We start from the raw sequence: 23,732 nt of genomic DNA on the forward strand, positions 1-23,732 counted from the left end.
AGACAATTTTGTCTTGCTTTTTCTCAGATTATATCCTGAATATCTTCCAAATCAATAAGTATATTGACAATTGGTAATTGGTACACAATAATTTATCTAATCAAGTACGTACTATGATTGAAAGCACTATAAGCTTCCCATTATTTAGCTTTGTAAAAGACCAAAAAATTCCTAAGTCTTTAGATACTTACACTTTTTATGTAGTCATTTAGTCATTTTGGTATATCCATCATTACCTTTTCCATTCCATTTTACCTACCTTAAAAAAAAAAAGTTCTTGCTCCAGAACACAAATTATTTCCTAAAGAGAAATTTGTATTGGTTTCTTTCACTCACAAGTCTCAGAAGGCTATTACTCTATGTTTGACATTTTTTTAAGGTTATACATTTAGAGAGAGAGAGAGAGAGAGAGAGAGAGAGAGAGAGAGAAAACCAAGCAGGCTCTACACTGTTAGCACAGAGTGCAGAGCTGACACAGCGCTCAAACTCACGAACCATGAGATCATGACCTGAGCTGAAATCAAGAGTCAGACGCTTAACCAACTGAGCCACCCAGGCATCCCTGTTTGACATTTCTTGTCCGTCATCTCAGAGTTCGGCGATGAGAGCATGGTATTATTTTCTACCTAGGTCAAGTTCAAATTTAAGACAGATGTTTCCTCAAGTGGTTCTGTTTTATTCATAGGTGGAATTGTGTCTGTGCAATGTGCCAGGCCTCAGAGGCAGTGATTTCAAGGATAATCATTTGGGCTTTTCAGAGAAAAGCTCTGGATCTGATTTGAGAAGTTACACAAGTCACCCTTTTTCCAAGCGAGGATATAGTAAGCAGGTTCAGGGAGGTACTTCAGCAGACACTTGATTTCACAGAAGAGAGAGCTAAGTGACGTAATGGATAAAGAAAATCATGTGTGCCGTGTGGTGGCACTAACCAAAAGCAAAGTCTAATGTTTTAATAAAGATGATGTCCCCTTTACCCAATGTACAGATTTTCCTCAACTTACAATGAGGTTAAATTATGGTAAACCCTTAAGTTGAAAATATTAAGTCAAAAACACATTTAATACACCTTATTGAACATCACGGTTTAGCCTACCCTACTGTAAGCAGGCTTAGAGCATTTACATTAGCTTATGGTTGGCCAAAATAATCTAACACAAAGCCTTTTTTATAAAAAATTATAATAAATTATCCCATGTAACTTATTGTATATTGTACTGAAAGTGAAAAACAGAATGGGTGTGGGCCGCCAGGGTCGCTCAGTCGGTTGAGCATCTGACTTAGTTCAGGTCATGCTCTCACAGTTTCTGAGTTCAAGCCCAACATCGGGCTTGCTGCTGTCAGTGCAGAGTTCACTTCAGATCTTCGGTCCCCCTCTCCCTCTTCTCCTCCCCTGCTCACCCTCTCTCTCAAAAATAAACATTAAAAAAAAAAAAACAGCACAGTTGTAGGAGTAAGGATGATAGTAAGTGCATGGGTTGTTTACTCTTGTCATCATGTGGCTGACTGGGAGCTGTAGCTCGCTGCCACTGTCCAGCATCATGAGAGTATCGCACGGCATATTGCTAGCCCCAGGAAAGATCAAAATTGAAAATTCAAAGAATGATTTCTACCAAATGCATATGCATTCCATACCATCATAAAATCAAAAAATCTGAAGTTGAACAATCAAATTGGGGACCATCTGTACTCCATGGGGCTTTCAGTAGTAGAGTTTTGCTACTTTTAGAGGTAGGTGTGGGAGTCTGCTGAAGCGAGAGAAAATGAAAATGTCTAAGGTTGGATGGCCATATGGAAAAAGAGAAAATTCCATTCTTTATTCTACACTGGATAAATTGCAAATGGATCAGAGACATATTTTTTTTTAAAAAAAAAAGAAAAACCACCCAGTACTAGAAAAATTAAATGAGTGAAATCCTTTATAACCTGGGAGTGGGGATAACATTTCTGATGACTCAAATTCCAAGCATTAAGGGATGACTCAGAATCTAGAGCATTAAGGGAAGAGACCGATTATAATTTAAACAAATAAAAACACAAAGCTAAAAGCCCAATAAAAGTCGTTAAAAGAGTTCAACCTGTTTTATATTGGGCTAATATGTAAAAAGTTTCCAAATTTTTTTAAAAAGGTTATCTGATAGGAAATAGGCCTTGCTCTCCCTCTATTGGTTACCATTTTTATTAGAGTTTGGTTTACCTTTCCATTGTTTATTTTTGAAAATATAAGCAAGTGTCTATTTGTGTATATATTTCTGACCTCCCTCCACCTTACACAAAAAGGAGCATACTGTACACATTCTTTTGGGCCTTGCTTGTTTCCCTTCATTTCATAGCTGTAGATCTCCAACATTCCTTAAAACCCATCATACTTCACTATATGTACACATCATTTGAAAAGATGCTCCACCTTACTCATAAAAAGATAAATGCAAAACTGTAATGAGACACCATTTGCCATCTATCAAATTAGCCAAAATCGACTCCATTAGAGAGGCCGTGGGGAAACAGGAACTCTCATACTTCACAAATGTGAATACAAAATTGTATAACGCCTATGATGGTGAATTTGACAATATTAAACAAAATAACATGTTCTTTTACCCTCTAACCTAGCAATCCCATTTGTAGAACTCTGTGCTAACGGTCGATTAGCAAAAGCATATTGTGTATGCACAGGGAACTTTTTGTAATAGCAAAAGGCTGGAAATAGTGCGTATATCCATCCATAGGGGCCTGGTTGAATAAACCATGGTACATCCATATATAGCCAAAGAGAATTATGTCCAGTTGATTTAAAAGAGTATTTTTGAAGAAAAAAGAAACAAGCTTCATTCAGCAGTCTTATTTAGCAATATTGTTATTATTGTTTTACATATATGTATGTGTGTATATATGTGTACATGGACAAGGCAAATAAGTAATTATGTTAGTATCATTAAGAACCAGTAACTTTCATCTTAAACGAGACAAAAGAAACAAAATCAAGAGCTCAGTTTGGGAAAAAAGGATTATGACATAGAAAAGGTGCTTAATGTTCAACAGCAGTGTCAGGTTTTTAAGAAAAGGAAAGCTGAGACATCCAAAATCCAAAACAATGTCAAGTTTGAGGGAGGGAGGAGGTTAAAGACAACATAAGTCATTTCTGAAGCAAGAAGAGAAGAGTAGGAATAGGTTCGGTTTAGTCTCTGATGCACCGGATCCTGTTAAAATCGATGGTTCCTCTTCAGTGCCTTTGTCTCTTGATCGCTGTTCCACTTCACCATCCCACCTTTTTGCCAATTTCTGATTCTTCACATCAGTTAACCATCGGTATGTTGCTCCTCCCCGCATCAAGGATCTTTTATTATACCCTATCATAGGATAGTATTCCCTTCCTTACTACACTTCTCTCAGTGGATAATTATGTCCTCATTAATATCATTACTTAATATTCTCCTCCCCAACGCCCCCAAAACTGCCTGTTTTTGCTCTTTATCCTACACCATATTGCATAGTAGGCGCTAAATAAACAGTTGGTACAATGCTTCACTTCCATTGTATTCCCATTTCTTCAGAGAATCTTCTTCAGGCTGGGCAAGGTGGAACGCCTAAGGACTGAACTCCGAAGGGGGCAAAATGATTCTAGCAAAATGTTCTCTATTTAATTCATTCATTCGGGAAATGCGCACTGCTAGGCGACAGGGATACAACAAAGGATAAAATAGATACAGCTCTGTCTCTGTTCTTCCCAAGTTTACGTGCGGGTGAGGAGAGGTGATCTAGTAAACGTACGCAACATTGCCCGTATTTAACTTGAGTCCATGTGTCCTCCCCTAAACGAATTACATCCCAGAAAAAAGAGAACATCCTGATGGGACCGCTGACGTTTGAGAATGGATCAGCAGCCCAGGGACAAGAGTTGGGGGTGCGCAGTACTGTCCGTCAACAGGATAGCGTGTGGGACTGGAGAGGGCCCCCTAATTGCATATTCCAACGAATGCCGCTTCCGCAGCTGTCGCCTCCCGAAGACTTCGCTCGCCCCGCGCACTCAACTCTCCCATGACAGGTCTTCTTTGTGTATTTAACTACCTATGCGCTAAGATTTGAGCCATCAGTTCCTCAAATACGGGCCAGTTTCCAGAGCCGAAGTAACCTCTAAAGGCCCTGCTTCAGGGGTACCCAGATCAGCGTTTGTACACCATAACTCAGGCTGCCTCACTTCGGGTCCCGTGGAATCAGTTTCTCCGTTACAGGGCCTTCAGCCTCCGCCAAGTTCTGAAAAAAAATGAGAATGGGGTGTCTATTACATTTCCCCGAATGTATTGTCTCAGTTGCAGGCCAGATATATTAAAATGAGCTTGAAACAGTACTTTCCTCCAAAAATACGGCTATGGAGGAGCAAGTGGAACTCACCTTTTTTTCCCTCTCTCTTTTCATATTTCTTAGTTGTGCCCACCACGCCCTTCCGCGTCTCACTAGACAGGCAGCTCCTGGCCACTCTCTGAGGTCCTGATTTTGAAATGAGAAACGGGCCAATCAGAGCGCGGAGCGCTGTTTGGCGCTGCCATTTGAGCCTGGGCTGGAAGTGAAGGTGGAAAGATTGCGGCTCCGGAGCTGCAGAGGCGGTGAGGGCGGAGGCATGAGGAGAGTTGCGTGGCTTCAGTGAGCAGACCGGGATGTGCCTGCCGGGGGCTGTAGGCAGGCTGATGGGGGAGGGAAAGAGCAGCCTGTGAAACGGGGTGACGGCGGCGACCAGCCCGGGCGGGGACCGGGACTGGAAGAGGCGCCTGAGCAGCCGGCTGGTCCGGCGGCTGGGCTGGGGTTGGGGACGGGGACTTGAGAGACGAACGTCCAGCTGAGCCTGCCAGCGCAGGAAGGCCGAGGAGAAGGGTCGTGTTTTGCCGTTGGGAAAGAGACGAGGGCGAAGGAAGGATTGGAGGAAGCTGGATCTTAGGAAGTGGCCGGAAGTGCTGAGAAGCTGGTAACAGGCGTCGGTACGAGGAACCGAAAGGATCAGGAAGAAAGAAGGGAGGTCTGTGTAAGTAGCCGAAAAGGTCGAGTGACAAGAAAGAGGGCCGGTGTAAGTGAAGGAAAAGTGAGGTGTGGCTATATCAGAGGGAAGTAGGAGAAGACGGTCAGTGCAAGTGGGTTGAGGACCGAGGGAAAAGCCGTGGAAGTGGCTGGGGTCCGGGGCCGGAACAGTGCCAGACTTGGCCGGAAGGCAGCGGAGCGGAGCGCAAACCTGAGAGTGTTTGGAAATTGGAAGACTTGGTGGCGAACGAGGGTCAGAACTGAGATCCTGCCTCGGAGAGTGAGCGACGTGTCCGGGATGTGGGATCGGAGGCTGGTGAGGTTGGCCTTGTTGCAGCAGCTTCGGGCCGTCTATGGCATTAAGGTCAAGAGTGGCCGTGGGCAGTGCGATCGTAGGAGACATGAAACAGCGGCCACGGATACAGCGGTAGGTTCTGGGGAAAGAGGTTTGGGTTAAAAAAAAAAAAAAAAAAAGCCCACCCTATCCATCACTTATTACAGGTCATGCTAAGATGTTCATTCTGTATGGATCCAAAGGATCCAAAAGAGAACGTGGCTAAGCGTGACTGATTGAATCCAGATGGTCAACTGCTGAAATTTAAAGAATGACGTTGTTGATTCTTTACAGGGATTTTTTTTTTTTTATGAAATTTATTGACAAATTGGTTTCCATACAACACCCAGTGCTCATCCCAAAAGGTGCCCTCCTCAATACCCATCACCCACCCTCCCCTCCCTCCCACCCCCCATCAACCCCCAGTTTGTTCTCAGTTTTTAACAGTCTCTTATGCTTTGGCTCTCTCCCACTCTAACCTCTTTTTTTTTTTTTTTTTCCTTCCTCTCCCCCATGGGTTCCTGTTAAGTTTCTCAGGGATTTTTAATCATTGAGAAAGTTGCAAGGTTTTTCAACCTCGCAACATTGACACTTGGAACTAGATAATTCATTCTTTGGGGTGGGAGGTGGGGGCTGTCCTGTGCATTATGGGATGTGTAGCAGCGTCTCTGGCCTTTACCCACTAGATACCAGTAGCATCTCCCAGTTTTGACAATTAAAAATGTCTCCAGATGTTGCCAATTTATTGTATTTTCCCAAGTAGATCTTAGGAAGGTAGACAAACAGTACCCACCCCACCCCGCGCCACCGTTTTAGAATTAAGATTTGGAAAGTGTCAAAGGGGATCAGTAAGTTTTCTAAATAAGTCAGTAGAGGAGGTGTGACAGAACATTAGAAATAGACTTCAGATAAACTCTCTATATTTACTAATTTGAAAAAAAAATAAGCTTGCTGCTTTTTTTTTTTTTGAGATACAAAGCTATTTTAAGTATTTAGAGATGAAAGCTAATAAGATTTGCACAGCTCTTAGTTTATAATTTCTGAAAAAAAAATAAGTACTTGGATAAGAAAGCTAGTAATAAAAATAATTTGTATACCTCTTAATAGCTTATAGATTCTGGAGACAGTAATTTTTGTTGTTTGCAGCTGGTGGCAACATATTTGTTTATATGTAAAAACTGGAGTGGTTTTTCTGGTTGTAAAACTGGTTTTCCAAGGTCTCAAATGTAGTTGGTTTTGAAAGTGTACGAAAGACTTTGTGTCAGAGTTTTTTCACCCCTTAAGAAAATCAGTACCTACTTTTAGAGTCAGGTAGACCTGAGTTTGTTTGAATCCTGCTCTACCCCTACTAGATATGTGATCTTAGGCTGTTTGTTGAATTTTCCTAAGCTTCAGTTTCCTACTCTATAAAAGGGGAATAATGATATCTCTCCTTGGGTCATTTAGGGGATTTAAAAATGGTAAGATCTGTAGATTGGACTAGCACAGTGCCTGTCACATGCCACATATTCAGTTAATGATGGTTGTTACGGCAGTCATTGGTCTAGATCCTAATGGGTAGTCAGGCTAGAAATTGTAATAAAAATATCCTAATAAATATTAAGGTCAAGAGTGGCCATGGGCAGTGAGACCGTAGGAAACATGAAGCAGCAGCCACAGATATAGCGGTAAGTTCTGGGGAAAGAAATACAGAAGATCGTTGTGTTATAGGAATGGAAACAGGATAAGTAATTATTTGAAAACTAGATTTCTTGTAGTTTTCTTTTTTTTTTTTTTTCAACGTTTATTTATTTTTGGGACAGAGAGAGACAGAGCATGAATGGGGGAGGGGCAGAGAGAGAGGGAGACACAGAATCGGAAACAGGCTCCAGGCTCCGAGCCATCAGCCCAGAGCCCGACGCGGGGCTCGAACTCACGGACCGCGAGATCGTGACCTGGCTGAAGTCGGACGCTCAACCGACTGCGCCACCCAGGCGCCCCTCTTGTAGTTTTCTAAGCACATTCTGTTGACTTACTTAGAAAACTTACTGATCCCCCTTGACCCTTTCCGAATCTTAATTCTAAAACGGTGGGGTGGGGTGGGGGATGGGGTGGGTACTAAGTACATTGTAAGTACATTGTAAATGATACTCCAATACACAAAGTTTAAAAAGCATCTTGTTAGTTTTATTTTATGAGCTTATAGCAATTACTGTGAGTCCATTATTGAGAATAATAGACTTGAGGAAAAAACCGTGAATTCTGTGTATGTTAAGATATCTCTAGACTTATAATCAGCTTCAGCGTCTGATTTTTGCATTTTGTTTGGTTGTCTAGTATCAAGACGATTCTGATTTACCCAAATAAGGGGTTTCCCACACTAACATTTTTTTTTAATAGCTCACCTTGAAATGGGAATTCTAACAGCAACACATATTCTGTGAATGCTTACTCAATGTCAGACACGACCATAAATGTTTTACATCTTTTAATTCATTTAATTCTCTCTGTAACTCTGTGACTGAGGACCTGTGTGAAGGTGCTGAAGCATACAAAATTAATTTGATCAAGATCATTCAGCTAATAAGCAGAAGAGCCAACCTTTGAAACCTGGCAGTCCTGCCACTAGGAGCCTGCTCCCTTAAGCACTATCCTGTACTGCCTTCTGTATTCACCAGTTGAATGGAGCCAGATGCTTGAAAAGGACTGGCAAGATTTTGTTACTCTGTTGAAAAGCTGACAGAGCTGAATGATATTTGTCAACGTAAGGTTAAATAAGGTGCTCTTATCACATAAGTGCGTCGAGAGCATTCTTGGAGAGCAGATGCATCTAAGCTAAATGAATGTTTATGAGACTGGGTATACCCACTTATCCAATTCTGTATAGGCAGATATATACACGCGTGTATTTGTTTTTAAATCCAGGGCAAAACTACAACCTTCTTAATCAGTAACACGTTTTTAAGAAATTTGAATGTATCCACAAAGATAGTGGCAGATTCTTTATTCACAAGTATGTAACATACAGATTTAGTCTTGGATCTTCAGTGTATTAAGTTTGAATATGAGTAATACATTTGAATGTGACTTTTCACAAATATTTTTCAAAGTAGTTAGATGTGAATTAAATGTTTGCAGAAGAATCCTTTTCTTGGTTACTTCAGAACATAGTTTCAATAGCACTTTTCCACAAAGTGTGGAAAAGAAGATCAGGTCTAAAAATAACCATTTCTGATGTAATTTTAGGAAGTACTCAATGAGTGACAAGAATTACCATTATCAATTTAACTTTTTGTTCATCTTATTATTTATAAGGTGACAGAAGGAAAGTATAAGGTCAGTGTTTATAAGGTTACTGAAAGAACCTGTAGTATTTTTAGAAAATGTTAGCGTTTCAGCCAAATTTTGTTTTAAGCATTAACTGGATTGATTTTACATTATGGGATTGGAAACTGATGGAATGCATTGCATTGCTTCAGTGCAATGACTTTCTGTATTTTTTTTTTAATTTTAATTCCAATACAGTTAACATGCAGTGTTACATTAGTTTCAGGTATACAGTGTAGTGATTGAACAATTCTATACATTATTCAGTGCTTATCATGATAAGTGTGCTCTTAATCGCCTTCACCTGTCTCACCCATCCCCTCACCCACAATGACTTTATCTTGACTATTTTTGTACTCCTAGCACCTAGCAATGTTTAGTGTATAGTAGTTACCTTTTACCAAATGTCCTCATAGTAATTGTTTTCATTGTCTTGATTGATGATTTCAATTTTTAAAGATTTTCTGAGGTTTTTAATTTGCTTAAGAAAACTCATATTATGCCTAATATTTGTGTTAGAATAACTGAATTTGCCATTTTAGGGTAAAATATTTGGAGTACCTTTTAATGTATTGCCCCATTCTGTCGTACCAGAATATGGACATATTCCAAGGTAAGCTAAGTTTGAGATGAAGAAAAATTATTTCAAACTGGTGTTTGAGCGTTTAAAAAGAAATAGTTGATTGACTCTTACACATTTGTTTTGAACTAGCAAATGATTGAATTTCTCAACATTAACTAATGTAATGTCGAAATGTTTTTAAACTTTTACATATTTTAACTTTTTAATTTCTGTTCATTCCTAGGATTGAATTTAAGGTTCAGTAATAAATTAAATGTTTAAAAAGCAAGTTATTTTTGTTCTACTAAGAGTGTTTAGTTCTATACCAATTCTTGTGCTGCAATTCTGACTATATTCAGTAATACACTGAATTTCAAGTTCAGTTACAATTTATATATTTTTTTTGTCTTAGAAATGTTGGATGAGAGTATTTTTTTTTCTCCTATACAAGTTTTTAAATTTTGTTAGGTTTTCAAAATTGTGATTCCATTATAGTTAACATACAATATTATATTAGTTTCAGGTGAACAATATAGTGATTCAACAATTCTATACATTACTCAGTGCTCATAATGATAGTGTACTCTTTAATCCCTATTTCACCCATCCCCCTACCTACCTCTCCTCTAATAACCATCAGCTTGTTCTCTAGTTAAGAGCCTGTTTCTTGGTTTGTCTGTCTCTCTCTCTCTTTTTCTTTTGTGGATAAAAGAATATTTAAGATAACATTCAATATTATCTGTGAATACAAATTATGTAACACTTGAGCTTTTCTATGTCACTTACTATTTATTTAAAAGTAACATTTTAGACTAACAGCATCAGAAATTACTTGGGAAGTTTACATCTTAAATAGTTTAAAGACACATGTAAGGAAACTGTCTTAGGTCTTACTAATTCATTTCCCCTCTATCCAAAGTAGGGTTTATTCTGGCTACTCTTGTTCAGTAACCTAGGTTTTTAACTGATGCATTGTACAAAAGCATTTATTGAATACTTTGCTGCTTTGGAACAGTTTTCCCTCATTCAACATATAAGTGTAGATTAACAATCTACACTTCACAATCTTTGTAAGGTGAGCACTTACTATTTTGCTTTTTAAATGACCTATGAAAGGTGTGCTTATGATTTTCTACCTTTAGAATTGCAAAATATATCCCCAGTAATGATGACTAAATCTTTTTTGTGATTTCTATGCCCGCTTTAAACAAACAAACTTTAAATTCTGTCAGGCGCCCCCTGGGACACTCAGCCATTGTGCACCAGTACAATGCTATCAGTTGCTTGCTGCTAACATCTATTCTTACTTGTTGGTATCACCTGTTAACTATTAAAGCCAACATCGATGGTTCAAATTTGTTCAGTATAAAGAAATTGAGCACACACTTCTAAGTATGAGAAGGATTGTAAGGACTAGGATATATTTGACTTTTTTTCTGAGAGGTAATGTTAGAGTGAGAAAAACATGTTGCCTTTTTTTGGGCCAGTGTAGTAGATGGTAAATATTTAAAGCTATGTATTCTCTGCAAGGTTACACATGAAGAGAGGATAAAGAAAAGAACAAGGCCTTAGGGCCCTGGGTTATACTAGCATGAAGAGGTCTGGCAGAAAAAGAGGAGCCAGGAAAGGAGTTTGAGAAGAAGCACTTAGGGGGACAGCAGGAAAACCCGAAGTTATCATGAAAAAGAATATTTTCCAGAAAAGCAGGGAGTGGTCAAGTGTGTGAGATGCTGGCAGGACAAACAAGATGAAGACAATTGACCATGGGTTGGTGACCTTGTTGAGAGCTGTTTTGTTGGAGTAATGGGGGTGAGAGTTCATTGGAGAGGGTTGAGAGAGACTGGGATATGAAGTGGGGGCAGTGATAAAGACACACCCTGTGCTGTGAGCAGAAGCAGAGAAATGGAGTAGGATTGAGAAGGATGTAGAATTAAGCAGCTTATTGAAGTTGTCCTGGATAAAAAGATGGACCATAAACCACTTAGGAAGCAAAAAAGACAACTAGAGGTAACCTTTTTATTGCAAAGATTGAAGGGATTTCTGACACCAAAGCTTCTAAAGACAGTGCTTAGTCTGCTCATGTACTTTGGTAGGAGAATAGGATTTAGTTAGATGTGTATCTGGCCACCTGAAAACAGTTCTTTCTTTCAGTTTTCTTGTTGATGCTTGCACATCTTTAGAAGAGCATATTCACACAGAAGGGCTTTTTAGGAAATCAGGATCTGTTGTTCGTCTGAGAGCCCTAAAGGTAAGCATATTATTGAACTATTATTTTTCATTTGTGCCACTTTTTGATTTGGTTTTTAGAATTTAAATATTTAGAACTATTGCATGAATTACTAATAGAAATTGAATTTGCAAATAGCCTTTTTCATGGCAGAAGAACCTTTTTTTCTAAAAGGAATTGTGCAGCATTTATATAATGCTTTAAGTGTTATTGAGATATAATTGACAAATATTTAACGTATACAACTTAATGCTATATGTATATACTGTGAAATGATTGCCACGATCTATTTATATAATGGTTTAAAAGTTCAGAGTATGTTCAAATTCATGGTCCTTTATTGCTATAAACTATATGAAAGGAAATGTTTTTTTTTTTTAATTTTAGCTTTCTAAAATGGCATGTTGTATAGTAAAACAAGTGTTAAGAGAAATTTATTTTTTTTAATATACTTATTTAATGTTTATTTTTTTGCGGGGGCGGGGGGGGAGACAGGATCCAAAGCAGGCTCTGTGTGACAGCAGAGAGCCCAATGTGGGGCTCGAACCCATGAACCATGAAGTCATGACTTTAGGTGAAGTTGGACGTTTAACCAACTGAGCCACCCAGGTGCCCCAAGAGAAATTTATTAAAGAAAACTCTCTAGAGTATAAGAAAGGATATTTTTATTTGCAGTTAACTCTTAAGCCCTCAAATACTCAAGATTATTTTATTTATTTCAGAATAAACTGGATCATGGTGAAAGTTGCCTGGCTTCTGCACCACCTTGTGATGTTGCAGGACTTCTTAAGCAGTTTTTCAGGGAATTGCCGGAGCCCATTCTTCCAGTTGATTTGCATGAAGCACTTTTCAAAGCTCAACAGTTAGGAACAGAGGAGAAGAATAAAGCTACATTACTGCTCTCCTGTCTCATGACTGACCACACAACCGATGTATTAAGATACTTCTTTAACTTTCTCAAGAGTGTTTCCCTTAGGTAATTAATAAGTCTTAGGAAATGACAGTTTGTTAATCAGCTTGATTTACCCTTATAGATAATAAGTTAAAATTACATTTGGAATGGAAATTTTTCTTAAAAAATTATCCCTTACTATAAGAAGTATATCCTGTATAATATAAGAACCAATATACCGAATGATTTAGTATTTTCTCACTGACTTAACATCATCATTATGAATGGCTTATTGGTGTCAGTAGGATTCTTTGTCCACTGAAAAGCTTCAGATGACTGTGTTTAAAAAAATTTTTTTTTCTTTTCTTCTCAAATTTGTCCCCCCTCTCAGCTGTCAGTGAGCCTCCTTGTTCTGGACATGCTTGTAGCCTTCTAATACAGTTTTTCTGTGTGTGGGTTTGAAAACCAAATATACATGTTCAATTTGCATGGAAACCCAAAATGTGGACTCCATGGTTAGCATGGTTTTTATGATATATATTTAAGCACACAGGAGCTATTTTTGGTTACGTCTTATTTCAAGCCAGTCATATAGATGGGTAGACAAAGGGTAACTATTTTGACTTGTGTTTGACTGATAAAGTAAGAAGTCTTCAAAGTGTGCCCGATATATCATTTTAACTCCCTGTTTGTCTCTGGGTCAATCTAAGAAAAACCTTGTTTCATTTAAGGTCTAGTGAGAATAAGATGGATAGCAGCAATCTCGCAGTAATATTTGCACCAAACCTTCTTCAGACAAGTGAAGGACATGAGAAGATGTCTGCTAACACAGAAAAAAAGCTCCGAATACAGGCTGCAGTGGTACAGACCCTTATTGACCATGCATCAGATATTGGTAAGATGTAGTTGCTTTATTAAGTAACAGGAGTTGTTTGAGGGAGATCCCATATTCCTCCAAGTGAACTGTGAAGACAGCTGTTAGAAAGTTGATGTATACTATCTGAACATTTTGAGTGAAAGTGGAGGAAAAAATTTTAACTCTGAACGTTTTTGTTTAGGGCATGTTCCAGATTTTATCCAGGAAAAGATACCAGCCATGTTGGGTATTGATGGTCTCTGTGCTACTCCATCATTAGAAGGTTTTGAAGAAGGTGAATGTGAAACTCCTGGTGACTATAAGAGAAAGCCAAGACAAAGTGTAGGAGGTAAGGGGTAGTGGCAGTCCTGTTTTGTGCAGGTATAGCAATATGCTTTTATCTAAAATGTGTTTAAATATAATAAAGATTAAGCTGTGGTGTATATCTTTTGGGGGCTTACAGTATAGTTGGGAAGACATGACACATGCATGTGAAAAGCAAAAATGACAATACAATTTAGTATTGAATGCTAAACCTTTACACAAACGTGAGAGGTGTTCAAAGGAAAAAGTTCCCTGGAGTCAAGGACTCCAAAGAAGAAGTCAAACTGAACGTTCTTGAAAAACGCGTAGAGACTAGGGGAATTGGGTAGAGGGTCAGAATATTTGTATCCTATTGTAGATAAGAAGGATGCTATGAAGAAAGATTTGTGTAGGGAAGTAATCTATCTGTGTCGGTAAACAGACTCACATGACTTGAGTGAGGGGTTCATTGTAAGCTGACATAAACTTAGATGCTGGAAAACCACAAATATTAATATGAATTATTGGTGACAGGTAAATGTTGAATTTTAATTGATTATATATGTGCTTTGCATTTCAGATTTTGTTAGTGGAGCATTAAATAAACTTAAATCTAACAGAACACCCTCTATTACGCCTCAACAGGAAAGAACTGGTAGGTATTATATATTTTTTGTTTAAGTGAAAATTTCTGTATATTATTTAAAAAGTAATCATAACCTAACTTATTTTGGTTTAATTAAATCCAAGTATTATTTCCAGTGGAAATACTGTACTTTAATACTAAGTTGTGACATTACTAATTACATTTGATATAATGAACCCAAAATTGTAGTTAAGAATTTCTTTTAGTATCTAGTTATATCTTTAGTCTTCTAAATGATGCTTTTCTGTTGAATGTAAGTTGGATGCTATTGAATATGTGAAAATAGCTCCAATCTCATTTTTGTTTAGAACCAGAAGTTTATTATTTTATCTTCCAATTTTTTTTATCTTGGTTTGCTTGTGGCTGAAACTATTCGGCCCAATAACACAATAATAGACCATATGATCACTTGTTTTGTTTTTCAGATTGAAGAAAAGACTGAAGAAATTTAGTGGTTAATACTCATTTATGATGAAAAGCAGAACTAATAAGTAGATCAGTTTGTTTGAACTCCTTGATTATGATTTTTTTTTCTTTTTTCTTTTTTTTTTTTTTTAACGTTTATTTATTTTTGAGACAGAGAGAGACAGAGCATGAACAGGGGAGGGTCAGAGAGAGGGAGACACAGAATTGGAAACAGGCTCCAGGCTCCGAGCTGTCAGCACAGAGCCCAACGCGGGGCTCGAACTCACAGACCGTGAGATCGTGACCTGAGCCGAAGTCGGCCGCTCAACCGACTGAGCCACCCAGGCGCCCCACCTTGATTATGATTTTATTCCATATGTTAATATTCTTTAATGTGGATTATATACGTCTTTCAGTCCGTTTGGTTTAAGTTACTATTGTTTGTTAATCTTGCCTCTTTGTGACTTTCCTCTTTTCATTTTAAGTAATTGGATGGTGTTAATTTAGTTATAACATATATTTGATAATGTAAACATATTCCCTCATTCCTTGGTTAGCTCTAAGTAATGGCTTTATAAGAAGAAATTATTAGAAGCTTTTATATTTTATCAACTCTGTGGGAGAAACAACAAATGATTGTTTTTTTTGTTTTTGTTTTTTCAGCTCAGCTACCCATATCACCCATGAATCTTACACCAAATGCTAAGCGTAAACTACCAATAGAGTCTTCTCATGGTTTCTCAAGTAAGAAAAGGAAGTCCATCAAGCACAATTTTAACTTGGAGTTGTTGCCAACTAATCTCTTCAACAATTCTACACCAGCATCAGGTAGCAAATAGAATTTGTATAATTGGGTTGTAAATGTTAACATGAATGCCTATTCTGGGCAAAGTGCTATTTCGTATTAATGCCACCCCGTTTAGGAGCTTTGGCTTTATTCTGTTTATCAAATCTCTGAATTTTTATAAATAAAGTCTCTAACTTCTAAAATAGACACTGGTTCAGTATTATTATGTGTATGTGTATATGTTTTATGACCATGCTGTTTGAAAGTTAGGATAAATAACTCAGAGTGAGAGTTTGGGCTTCTGTGTATAGCACTGGCGCTCAGATACTAGGTGACGGGACATCCTGAATTCCACTTTAGTTACTTCTTGATCTATTGCTAGGGCTGTGTTGCTATCTTCTGTTGAGATTGCCAATTTGATTTTCTCTAAAGGCAGAGTGGTGGGGCATTGGAGGAACCATTATGGTTGCTGTTGAAGGGCGGTGGGGGGGGGATTTTTTAGTTTTATACTCAAGTAGCTTTTATAAAAGCTTTAAAAACTTTGTTTATGCTGTTCCTTGTGGCATGGTTTCCAGATGGTTTACTGACCTGCCATTTGCTTCCAAATGACCTCTGAGTTTCTAATGTGGCCAACCAGAGCCTCCAGAGAACAACTGAGTTTTGCTAATTTGAGTATCAGATCTTTGTTAGTGTGATCTTAGATTGAGTTGGCTCCTTCAAATTGGCTCATAGTCAGTCTTACAAGTTAACCTTATGATCAGCCCAGAAAGAAATGAAATTCTAACTAAGCCCAGAGTCTTCCATCTCAGATTTGTCTCACATTTTGTCAAAATGTGAGTGATCTCTGATTCTTTCAGGTTTTCAGTTTCAGTTAATGTTGAGAATTTTACTTTGACTTTGTTAGCTAAGTGATGAGATCTTCTTCCCAGAAACTTTTTGTTTACGTTATCCAAAAAGTTCAGATTTTCCTTGTTTGTTTTATTAGAAAGTTGAACAGAATAGCAACTTGTTTTTTATGGTCCTTCACAGGTTCTCTATGGGTTTAAATATAATGATAAGAACTCTAAGGCTCTGTCTGTATTTCTTTGAGTATTCAGAAGTTAGAGACTTAAGTTCTTTTAAACTAACTTACTGTTTTCTTAATTAAGGTTTTTTCCACTTTGGAGTAACTGTTCCCAAATGGCCAATGTGAGCTGTAATTCTGCCTGCCTCTGCTTATAAGCATTATAACATCTGCCCCAAGAAATGAACCTTTTGATTCCTTCTCTCCAAGCTCCCCAAACATAGTTTAAACCTGCTTGTGTTACTGGAAATTCAGTACAAGCCTGCTTAATCAGTGATTTTTTTCATGGACGCGAGACACAAAAAGAACTTCCATGCTCTTCTGCCATCTTGGCTCCTCCCTTCAATGACTTTTTTTTAATAAAAAAATTAGTAAGTTCAATAACCTGTTATTTTAACACCATTTTTCTTTGACCACACTTTCTCAGCCAAAATTCAATAAATTCTGTCTGTAAAATTGAAAATAGATTGGCTTCTAATTTTGGATAATAACAGCTATGATGCTTTTTTTTAATGTATAAAGGCAGCTATATTAATCTATAATCCATGAATTACCTATTTATAATTTTTTTCTTATATGTGTGATGACTTTGCATTATTCCCTATATTCTGGCTGTGCTTCCTTGTGACCACTGATACATTTTCAAGATTAGACTACAGCTCTAGAATAAACTACCTATGTCACACTGGCTACATTACATTGGCCTCCAAAATTTTTGTCAGCCAAATGCACCCAAAAGTCTCTGTGATGGTTGTATTATTTTCCTTCTGTTTTTTGCAAATAAAAAAAAACCATGCTGTCTCTGTTTGGGGACCTGTGTGAATTTTTCATCAATACAGGTGAGGAGTTCAGAGGGTTCATGTTTATTGAGTATATCCTGGACTTGATTCAAATATAATTCAAATGTATATAGAGCCTTGGTTCATAACTTTTTTCCCTTAATTTTTTATTATAGTTTCATGGTATAGTGTTAAATAACTTAATCAGAATGAGCTGTTGTAACCACTTATTGTTAGCATGGAACTCGTAGGCATGTTTTATAACTGGTTTTTGTTTGCCAGAAATATTGAACAGAGGCAGGTGGACAGCAGTTGGCTAGCCAGGTACATACTAGATACTCGGACTCTAAATTGTTTTCAGTAGCTCATTTTTGGTAATAGCAATAATTAACATTGTGTAACATAGGTACTGTGCTAGACATTTCATATATAAATATATAACAGTAGTTTTTATATTTACTGTAGAAGTCCATTTTCAGAGCTATTTAGTAAGTGGTGGGACAAACTCAAGTCTGCCTGTCTGGAAAGCTTGCTCTTTCTCTAGTCTGCAATAGTGCTCACACCTCCCTTGTATTCTTAAACGAGTTTAAAATAAAACTCTGATATAAAAGTCATGTTTCATCTGACCCTTAATTGCCAACAAAAAATTAAAAGTAAGAAATTGATACTATTTTTTTTTTTTTTGAGTTGAGTTGAGTTTATTTGGCTTCTGAAGTTTCTTACCAGAAATTATGTGATTTTGTTGTTGCTTAGGGTTGGATATTAAGACTCTAAACCTAATTGCTACTAATATTTTACACTTGGAAAAGAAAGTATGTGTGTTGTATTATATGTGGTTATTTTTATAGTTCACATTGATACAAGCCCCGAAGGGTCAGCTCAGAGTTCATTCTCTCCTGTAGCCATCAGTGGAAACGATTCGATCAGTACAAGTGTGCTAAGGCGAAGTAAGAGGATTGCAAGTAAAAAAATTTGCAGGTAATACATCCAGGACATTTTGTTTTCATGGATAAACATTTGGTGTATATAGTAAATAAAATGCTTTGTTTGTCTTTCTGCTGAGAAACATATTTGAATCATAATTTTTAAAAATTCTCGCTGCCTTTATTGTCTTATTAATCAGTGCCCTTTGTATATACTCCAGAGAAAGAGTCTTAATTTGAGTCCACTTGCTTGCTTAAAATCCTATTGTATGTTGATGTGTGTAATTTTTTAATTTCCTGCTAATTTAAAGGTAGTCTTTTCTAATGATTCTGGTTTATAAGTGACTAAATAACTCTTGAGATAAATAGGAGAGGCCTCTTTATACACAAATATAATGTGTTCCTATACTGTATTTCTTTTTTTTTTTTTTAAACGTTTGTTTATTTTTGATCAAGCACCAGTGGGGGTGGGGGGAGAGAGAGGTCAGAGGGTCCGAAGCAGGCTCTGGGCTGACAGCAGCGAGCCCAGTGTGGGACTTGAACTCAGGGACCGTGAGATTATGACCTGACCCAAAGTCAGACACTCAACGGAGTGAGCCACCGAGATGCCCCCATACATGGTATCTCAAAGCTTAACTGATTTTAGAAAATTATTAACTGTTTAATTGCTGGCAATATAATTTGCTCTGGACTTGAAAATTTCATTTTGTGAGAATGCCTCCAGTTTTTATGCTGACATTTTTTAATGCCATTCTATTTTAGGGTGGAATCGGGAAAAGCAGGCTGCTTCTCTCCTAAGATTAGTCGTAAAGAAAAGGTCCGAAGATCTCTTCGTTTGAAATTTAGTCTGGGGAAAAGTAGCAAAGACCCAGTAAGTGTCTTTCACCATTTCATTGATGTTCATATTAGCATAAAGTGTAGATGTGGTGGTGAAAGACCCTCTACCCTGCCTCTCCAGCCACAGTTGCCTTCTCTACTCCCCTTTTATACCAGACTCTTACATGTGAATCAATACTGATTGTTTCCTCCTTTTCTGTTCTGCTTAAACTGATTCATTCCAGTGAGGCTTTTATCCCCAATACTCCATGCAACTGTTCTGAAGGTCATCCATGAATTCAGTGGTGCTCAAACCAGTGATCAGTCCTTGTTAGTCTTCACCCGGCTAGTTACTTGCTCCTCTCTTGCATACTTCCCTTCCTTGCTTCAGGGACACTTTACTCAGTGATTTTCTTCCTTCTTCATGGGTTACTTTTCTAATTCCTTTACATTAGAGTGTCCAAAGCTTTGTCCTTGGACTTCTCTTTTTCTACTCAAAGTGTTCATTAGCTTTAAATGTCCTATATTTGCTTAAGACTTCCAAATGTATATCTCCAGACCAAAATGCTTTCCTGAACAACTTGACTGTTTAGCACCTGCCTACTTGACTTCTCTGCTTGGATGTCCATCCAGTAGACAACTCACCTGTAACCTGTCCCAGATAGCGCTCTCAAGATGCATTTCTTCACTGTTGCTCTTTCTCCAGTCCTCCCCCTCTCCACCAACCACACTCTTACCTGTAGTCTTCACCATCTCACATATGGCGACTCATCTGGCCACTTCGGCCAAAAACCACGTAGGCATTCTTGACTCCTCACATCCTGTGTAAACCAGTAGGGCATCTTGTGTATCTTCTGCTTTCAGAGTATATCAAGACCGACCAATTCTCACTGGCACTACATTTCCACCATTCTCTAAATTCTGTCATCTCCAGCTTGGATCACTGCAATAAGGCCCTACTAGTAGGTCTGCCTGCTTCTACCTTGCTGCAATACTAGAGCCAAAATTATTCTTTTAAAACCCAAGTGAAGTCCTGTCACTCCTCTGCTCAGAATCCTCCAATGACTCCTCATTTCACTCTGAAAAAAAGGTAAAATTCTTATGTTTACAAGTGCCTCTCCACGGGACTGGATCCAGCCTGCCTCTCTGAGCCCTCCTGACTTCAGCCTTGGAGACTGTCCTGGCCTTTCTTCTCTGTGGAATGTTCTTCTCCCTTTTATCCTCGTGGCTCTTACCCTCTCACATTTTTCTTTACTCACCAGTCATCTTCCAGTCACTCCTGTTTAAAATGACAGCCCCACCTTTCGTCACTCCAGAGCCTTCTTACCCTGCTTTACTTTTTGCCATAGCACTTCTCACCTTGTGTATTGCGTAATATACAAAATAATTTACGGTTTTTCTTGTCCTGATCAAAATCACCCCATCTAAAATGTTAATTCTGTGAGGTGAAGATTTTGGTCTGTTTGTTTTGTTCACTCACTGTTGTGAACATGCCCTGGCTCAGAGTCCTCACAAAAGAAAGAAATTTTTTAGTTCATGAATATGTGAGGCTGTTTTTATTTTAGATCATAAAATATCAACTAAGAGCCAAGTCAAAAGCTTACAGTTTTCATCAACATGCATGCAAGTAAATTTGTGTTGGCTACAAATTGTTTTTCAATTTTTTATATATTTTTCAATCAGCTGTAGAGGATTTTGACAAATACAAAAAATTTACTTGGTCTTAATATTCTGAATTAACTAGGTTTATTTCTTAACTAAAACATTTTCAATTTTCTTTTCTTCACAGAATGGGTGTCCTGGTGTCGATAGATACGAAAATGTCGGTCGACGACTTGCAAATCAACAAAGTTTAAAAAATAGGATTGAATCTGTAAAAACAGGTCTCCTTTTTAGCCCAGATATTGATGAAAGATTAACAAAGAAAGGTACATTTACATGGTATTGTTAGTTTTATGCAAAAAAACCTACTTTCATTGTTTTTCTGAAAAATTTGTTCCAGCTTGAGACGTAATTGACATATAACCTTCAATTATTTTTATGGTAAAATATATTAAGTAATTTACTCTTCTAGAAATTGAAAATTCATGTATGAAAAGTAAAAATGTTTGAATTGGGATTGTATGTTTGTATGAACAATTGGAGGATGCTTATAAATACAAACAGTTTGACGTTTTTATACTAAAAATTATTCTTTTAACACAAATCCTTAACTTAGTGAAATTAAATGCTTAATACCTTTATATGCCATGTGTTTGAATAATATTTGAAATATGTTTCAAATATAAATGATTAAAAAGACTGAACTGCTTTATTTTAGGTTCAAAAAAGATCAGTAAGTCTGAGGAGAACTTATTAACCCCAGAACGTCTAGATGGAACAAGTTACCGGATGTCTTGGACAGGACCTACTAATTCCGGTTTTCAAGAAATGGTGACAAATGAAGTTTCTCCAATCAAGGGAAATCTTGAGGTGGAAAGCTCTTCTTCGGAGCCTGATACTTCAGTTGAAAAGTTACCTGTTAGTTCATATGAACGCACCCTTTCTAATGTACAGGATAAGCATAACAACAGTGTAACTGGAAGCTCTCTTAGTGGGGATGAAAATCACTTGACCACAGAGACTCTGGTGAAAATTCAGAAAGCATTTTCCGAATCTGGAAGTAATCTTCATGTATTGATAAATCACAGCCAGTCATCAGTAACTAATGTGGGGAAAGTAAAACTAAATGAAACATCTTCTATAGAATACAGTCCAGAGAAAAATCTGTTTGAGACTAATGATTTGACTGTGATAGAATCAAATGAACATCAAACTGGTAAAGAAGAACATAGTTTTCCAGAACAAGACATCTCACTCCATCAAACTCAAAATTTGGATAGAGAAGCAACTGTAAAATGTTATTCAACTCATGTGAAGATTGAACATGAAGAAAGCATTTGTTCAAATATACCTAAAGACTATTCAGTTAAGCAAGAGTTGCCTAGTGATGAACACGTAAAGGAACAGCAGTCTCTGGGGGATAAAGTAAATCCTGAATTAAGGGAGAGCGAGAATATGATCGAAGAGAACTTGGCGAAGCATGCAGCTAGCACTTCTTCCTCAGAGCCCATCACGTGTAACATAACAAACTTGTCCAAATGCAGGCCTGTGAGAATTGTTAAGCAGCAGTCGCTGGTGGAAACCTGCAGCACTACGGTTTCTGAAAGCTTACAAATGACAGAGCGTGGTAATGTGTCAGACCACATACAGTGGTTTAACAAGCTTTCTTTAAATGAACCAAATAGAACAAAGGCAAAGTCACCTCTTAAGTTTCAGCGTACACCTGTTCGTCAGTCTGTCAGAAGGATTAACTCCTTGTTGGAGTATAGCAGACAACCTGTACGGCACAAATTGGCGAGTCTTGGTGATGCTGCTTCTCCTCTGGTGAAGTCAGTGAGCTGTGACAGTGCTCTTTCCTCTGGTATGGAAAGTACATCAAAAGATTCCTTGATTTCATATACCAAATCAGGTCCTAAAGAACAGAAGTTTACGGGGTGTGGACAGTCCAATGTTGATACAGTTTTGAAATCAAGCATGGAGTTAACTTCTCAATCTTTCTCAAAGACCAAGAGGCCCCCAGACTCCACGAATGCTTCTCTTGGGTCTACCAGAGTTTGTAAACAGGAAGTGGTGTCCAGAGGCCAAATTAAGGTTCCCTTGGATGACCTGACAAATCATGACATATTAAAATCTGTTGTAAATAATAATGCGGGCTTTTCTCCTGGGATAAATAGCAGAGTCCTTAGGAAACCATCAGAAAAAGAAAGGGTCTGGTATAAAGGTTCTCCAAAAAATCCCATCGGAAAAGCTCAGTTACTACCAACGAGTAAACCTGTAGACTTGTAATTGGTAGATGTTAATACTTGTTAATGTAAATAAAATTAGCTGTTGGTGATAGGACTTGCAGGATAATCTGCATGTTGGTTTGTTAGCTCAGGAAGGTTAAGTGATAGATTTTAATTTCAGTGCACAAGCAACTTGAATTCTTACGCTTGTATAAATGACTTGTTTTTCTTAATTATGGCAGTATTTAAATTTTGTAATTGTATTGTGATCTCTTCAAGCAGAGGTTACATTTTACCTTTTGAAAGAAGTTGTTGGCTGGGTTTATGAGAAATTAATTCTTGAAAATTGTATGAATTTTATTTTTAAGTGTGATAGGAAGAGTGAACGAGTTGTGACTATTTCCTGTTATTCCTCCTGAGTCAGAGAAGGTTTCTACAAGAAATTTCTAACCCGTAAAGGGAAGAGATAAGCCCTACAGATCTTACTTCTTGAATTACGTTGATATTTATGGTTTATGCCAGAATCCCTAGAAATTAACTTGCTTCAATAGCAACTTAATCTTTTATTCCAATTTGGGGCAGAATAATTGGGTTTATATGGTCTGTAGATGTGTACAGCCGGTTCCCTTGCACAAAGAATAATGGCTAAAGCAGAATAAGGACTCAAGTGTGCTCTTAGAGAATGATGCTGCAGAAATATTCGATGACTTTTGAGCCATACTATGTTTTATAGTTAATTTGCACAAATATATTTGTAGCTGTTTTGTCCAATATAGGATTTAAAATTATTTAAGGAGGAATAATTAAGCTTGGAAGTTTTTAATCAAAGTGATTTCTTACATTCACATACTTGATTTTATAATTTAAAATAGGTGATGTGCCTCTGTACATTTAACTTGGATTCTTAACTTTTGATTCTTATAAAAGCCTATGATGGTTTTGTCTGGTGTGTAAATGTTATTTATTTAGCATAGACATTAAAGGTAACCTTCTGGAAAA

General features: G+C 37.6%; 1 protein-coding gene across 1 annotated transcript; it reads left to right on the forward strand.

The window, feature by feature from the left end:
* The first annotated feature begins 4,556 nt into the window (after positions 1 to 4,556).
* LOC115516148 (rho GTPase-activating protein 11A) lies at positions 4,557 to 23,732 on the forward strand. The gene is made up of 12 exons (XM_030318565.1): positions 4,557 to 5,434; positions 9,190 to 9,260; positions 11,361 to 11,457; positions 12,159 to 12,412; positions 13,060 to 13,223; positions 13,387 to 13,533; positions 14,068 to 14,142; positions 15,202 to 15,366; positions 18,016 to 18,145; positions 18,853 to 18,961; positions 20,696 to 20,834; positions 21,227 to 23,732. Exons 1-12 carry the CDS (start codon positions 5,306 to 5,308, stop codon positions 22,792 to 22,794), a joined length of 3,048 nt encoding a protein of 1,015 aa, XP_030174425.1. The 5' UTR covers positions 4,557 to 5,305; the 3' UTR covers positions 22,795 to 23,732.

The sequence above is a fragment of the Lynx canadensis genome, chromosome B3 (assembly GCF_007474595.2).
Source record: "Lynx canadensis isolate LIC74 chromosome B3, mLynCan4.pri.v2, whole genome shotgun sequence".
Taxonomy (NCBI): Eukaryota; Metazoa; Chordata; class Mammalia; order Carnivora; family Felidae; genus Lynx; species Lynx canadensis.

Coding starts and splice junctions, on each gene's coding strand:
- LOC115516148 (XM_030318565.1), top strand. CDS start 5,306: ATGTGGGATCGGAGGCTGGTGAGGTTGGCCTTGTTGCAGCAGCTTCGG. Junction 15,367..18,015: donor CAATTCTACACCAGCATCAG/GTAGCAAATAGA, acceptor TTATTTTTATAG/TTCACATTGATACAAGCCCC. Junction 18,146..18,852: donor GCAAGTAAAAAAATTTGCAG/GTAATACATCCA, acceptor ATTCTATTTTAG/GGTGGAATCGGGAAAAGCAG.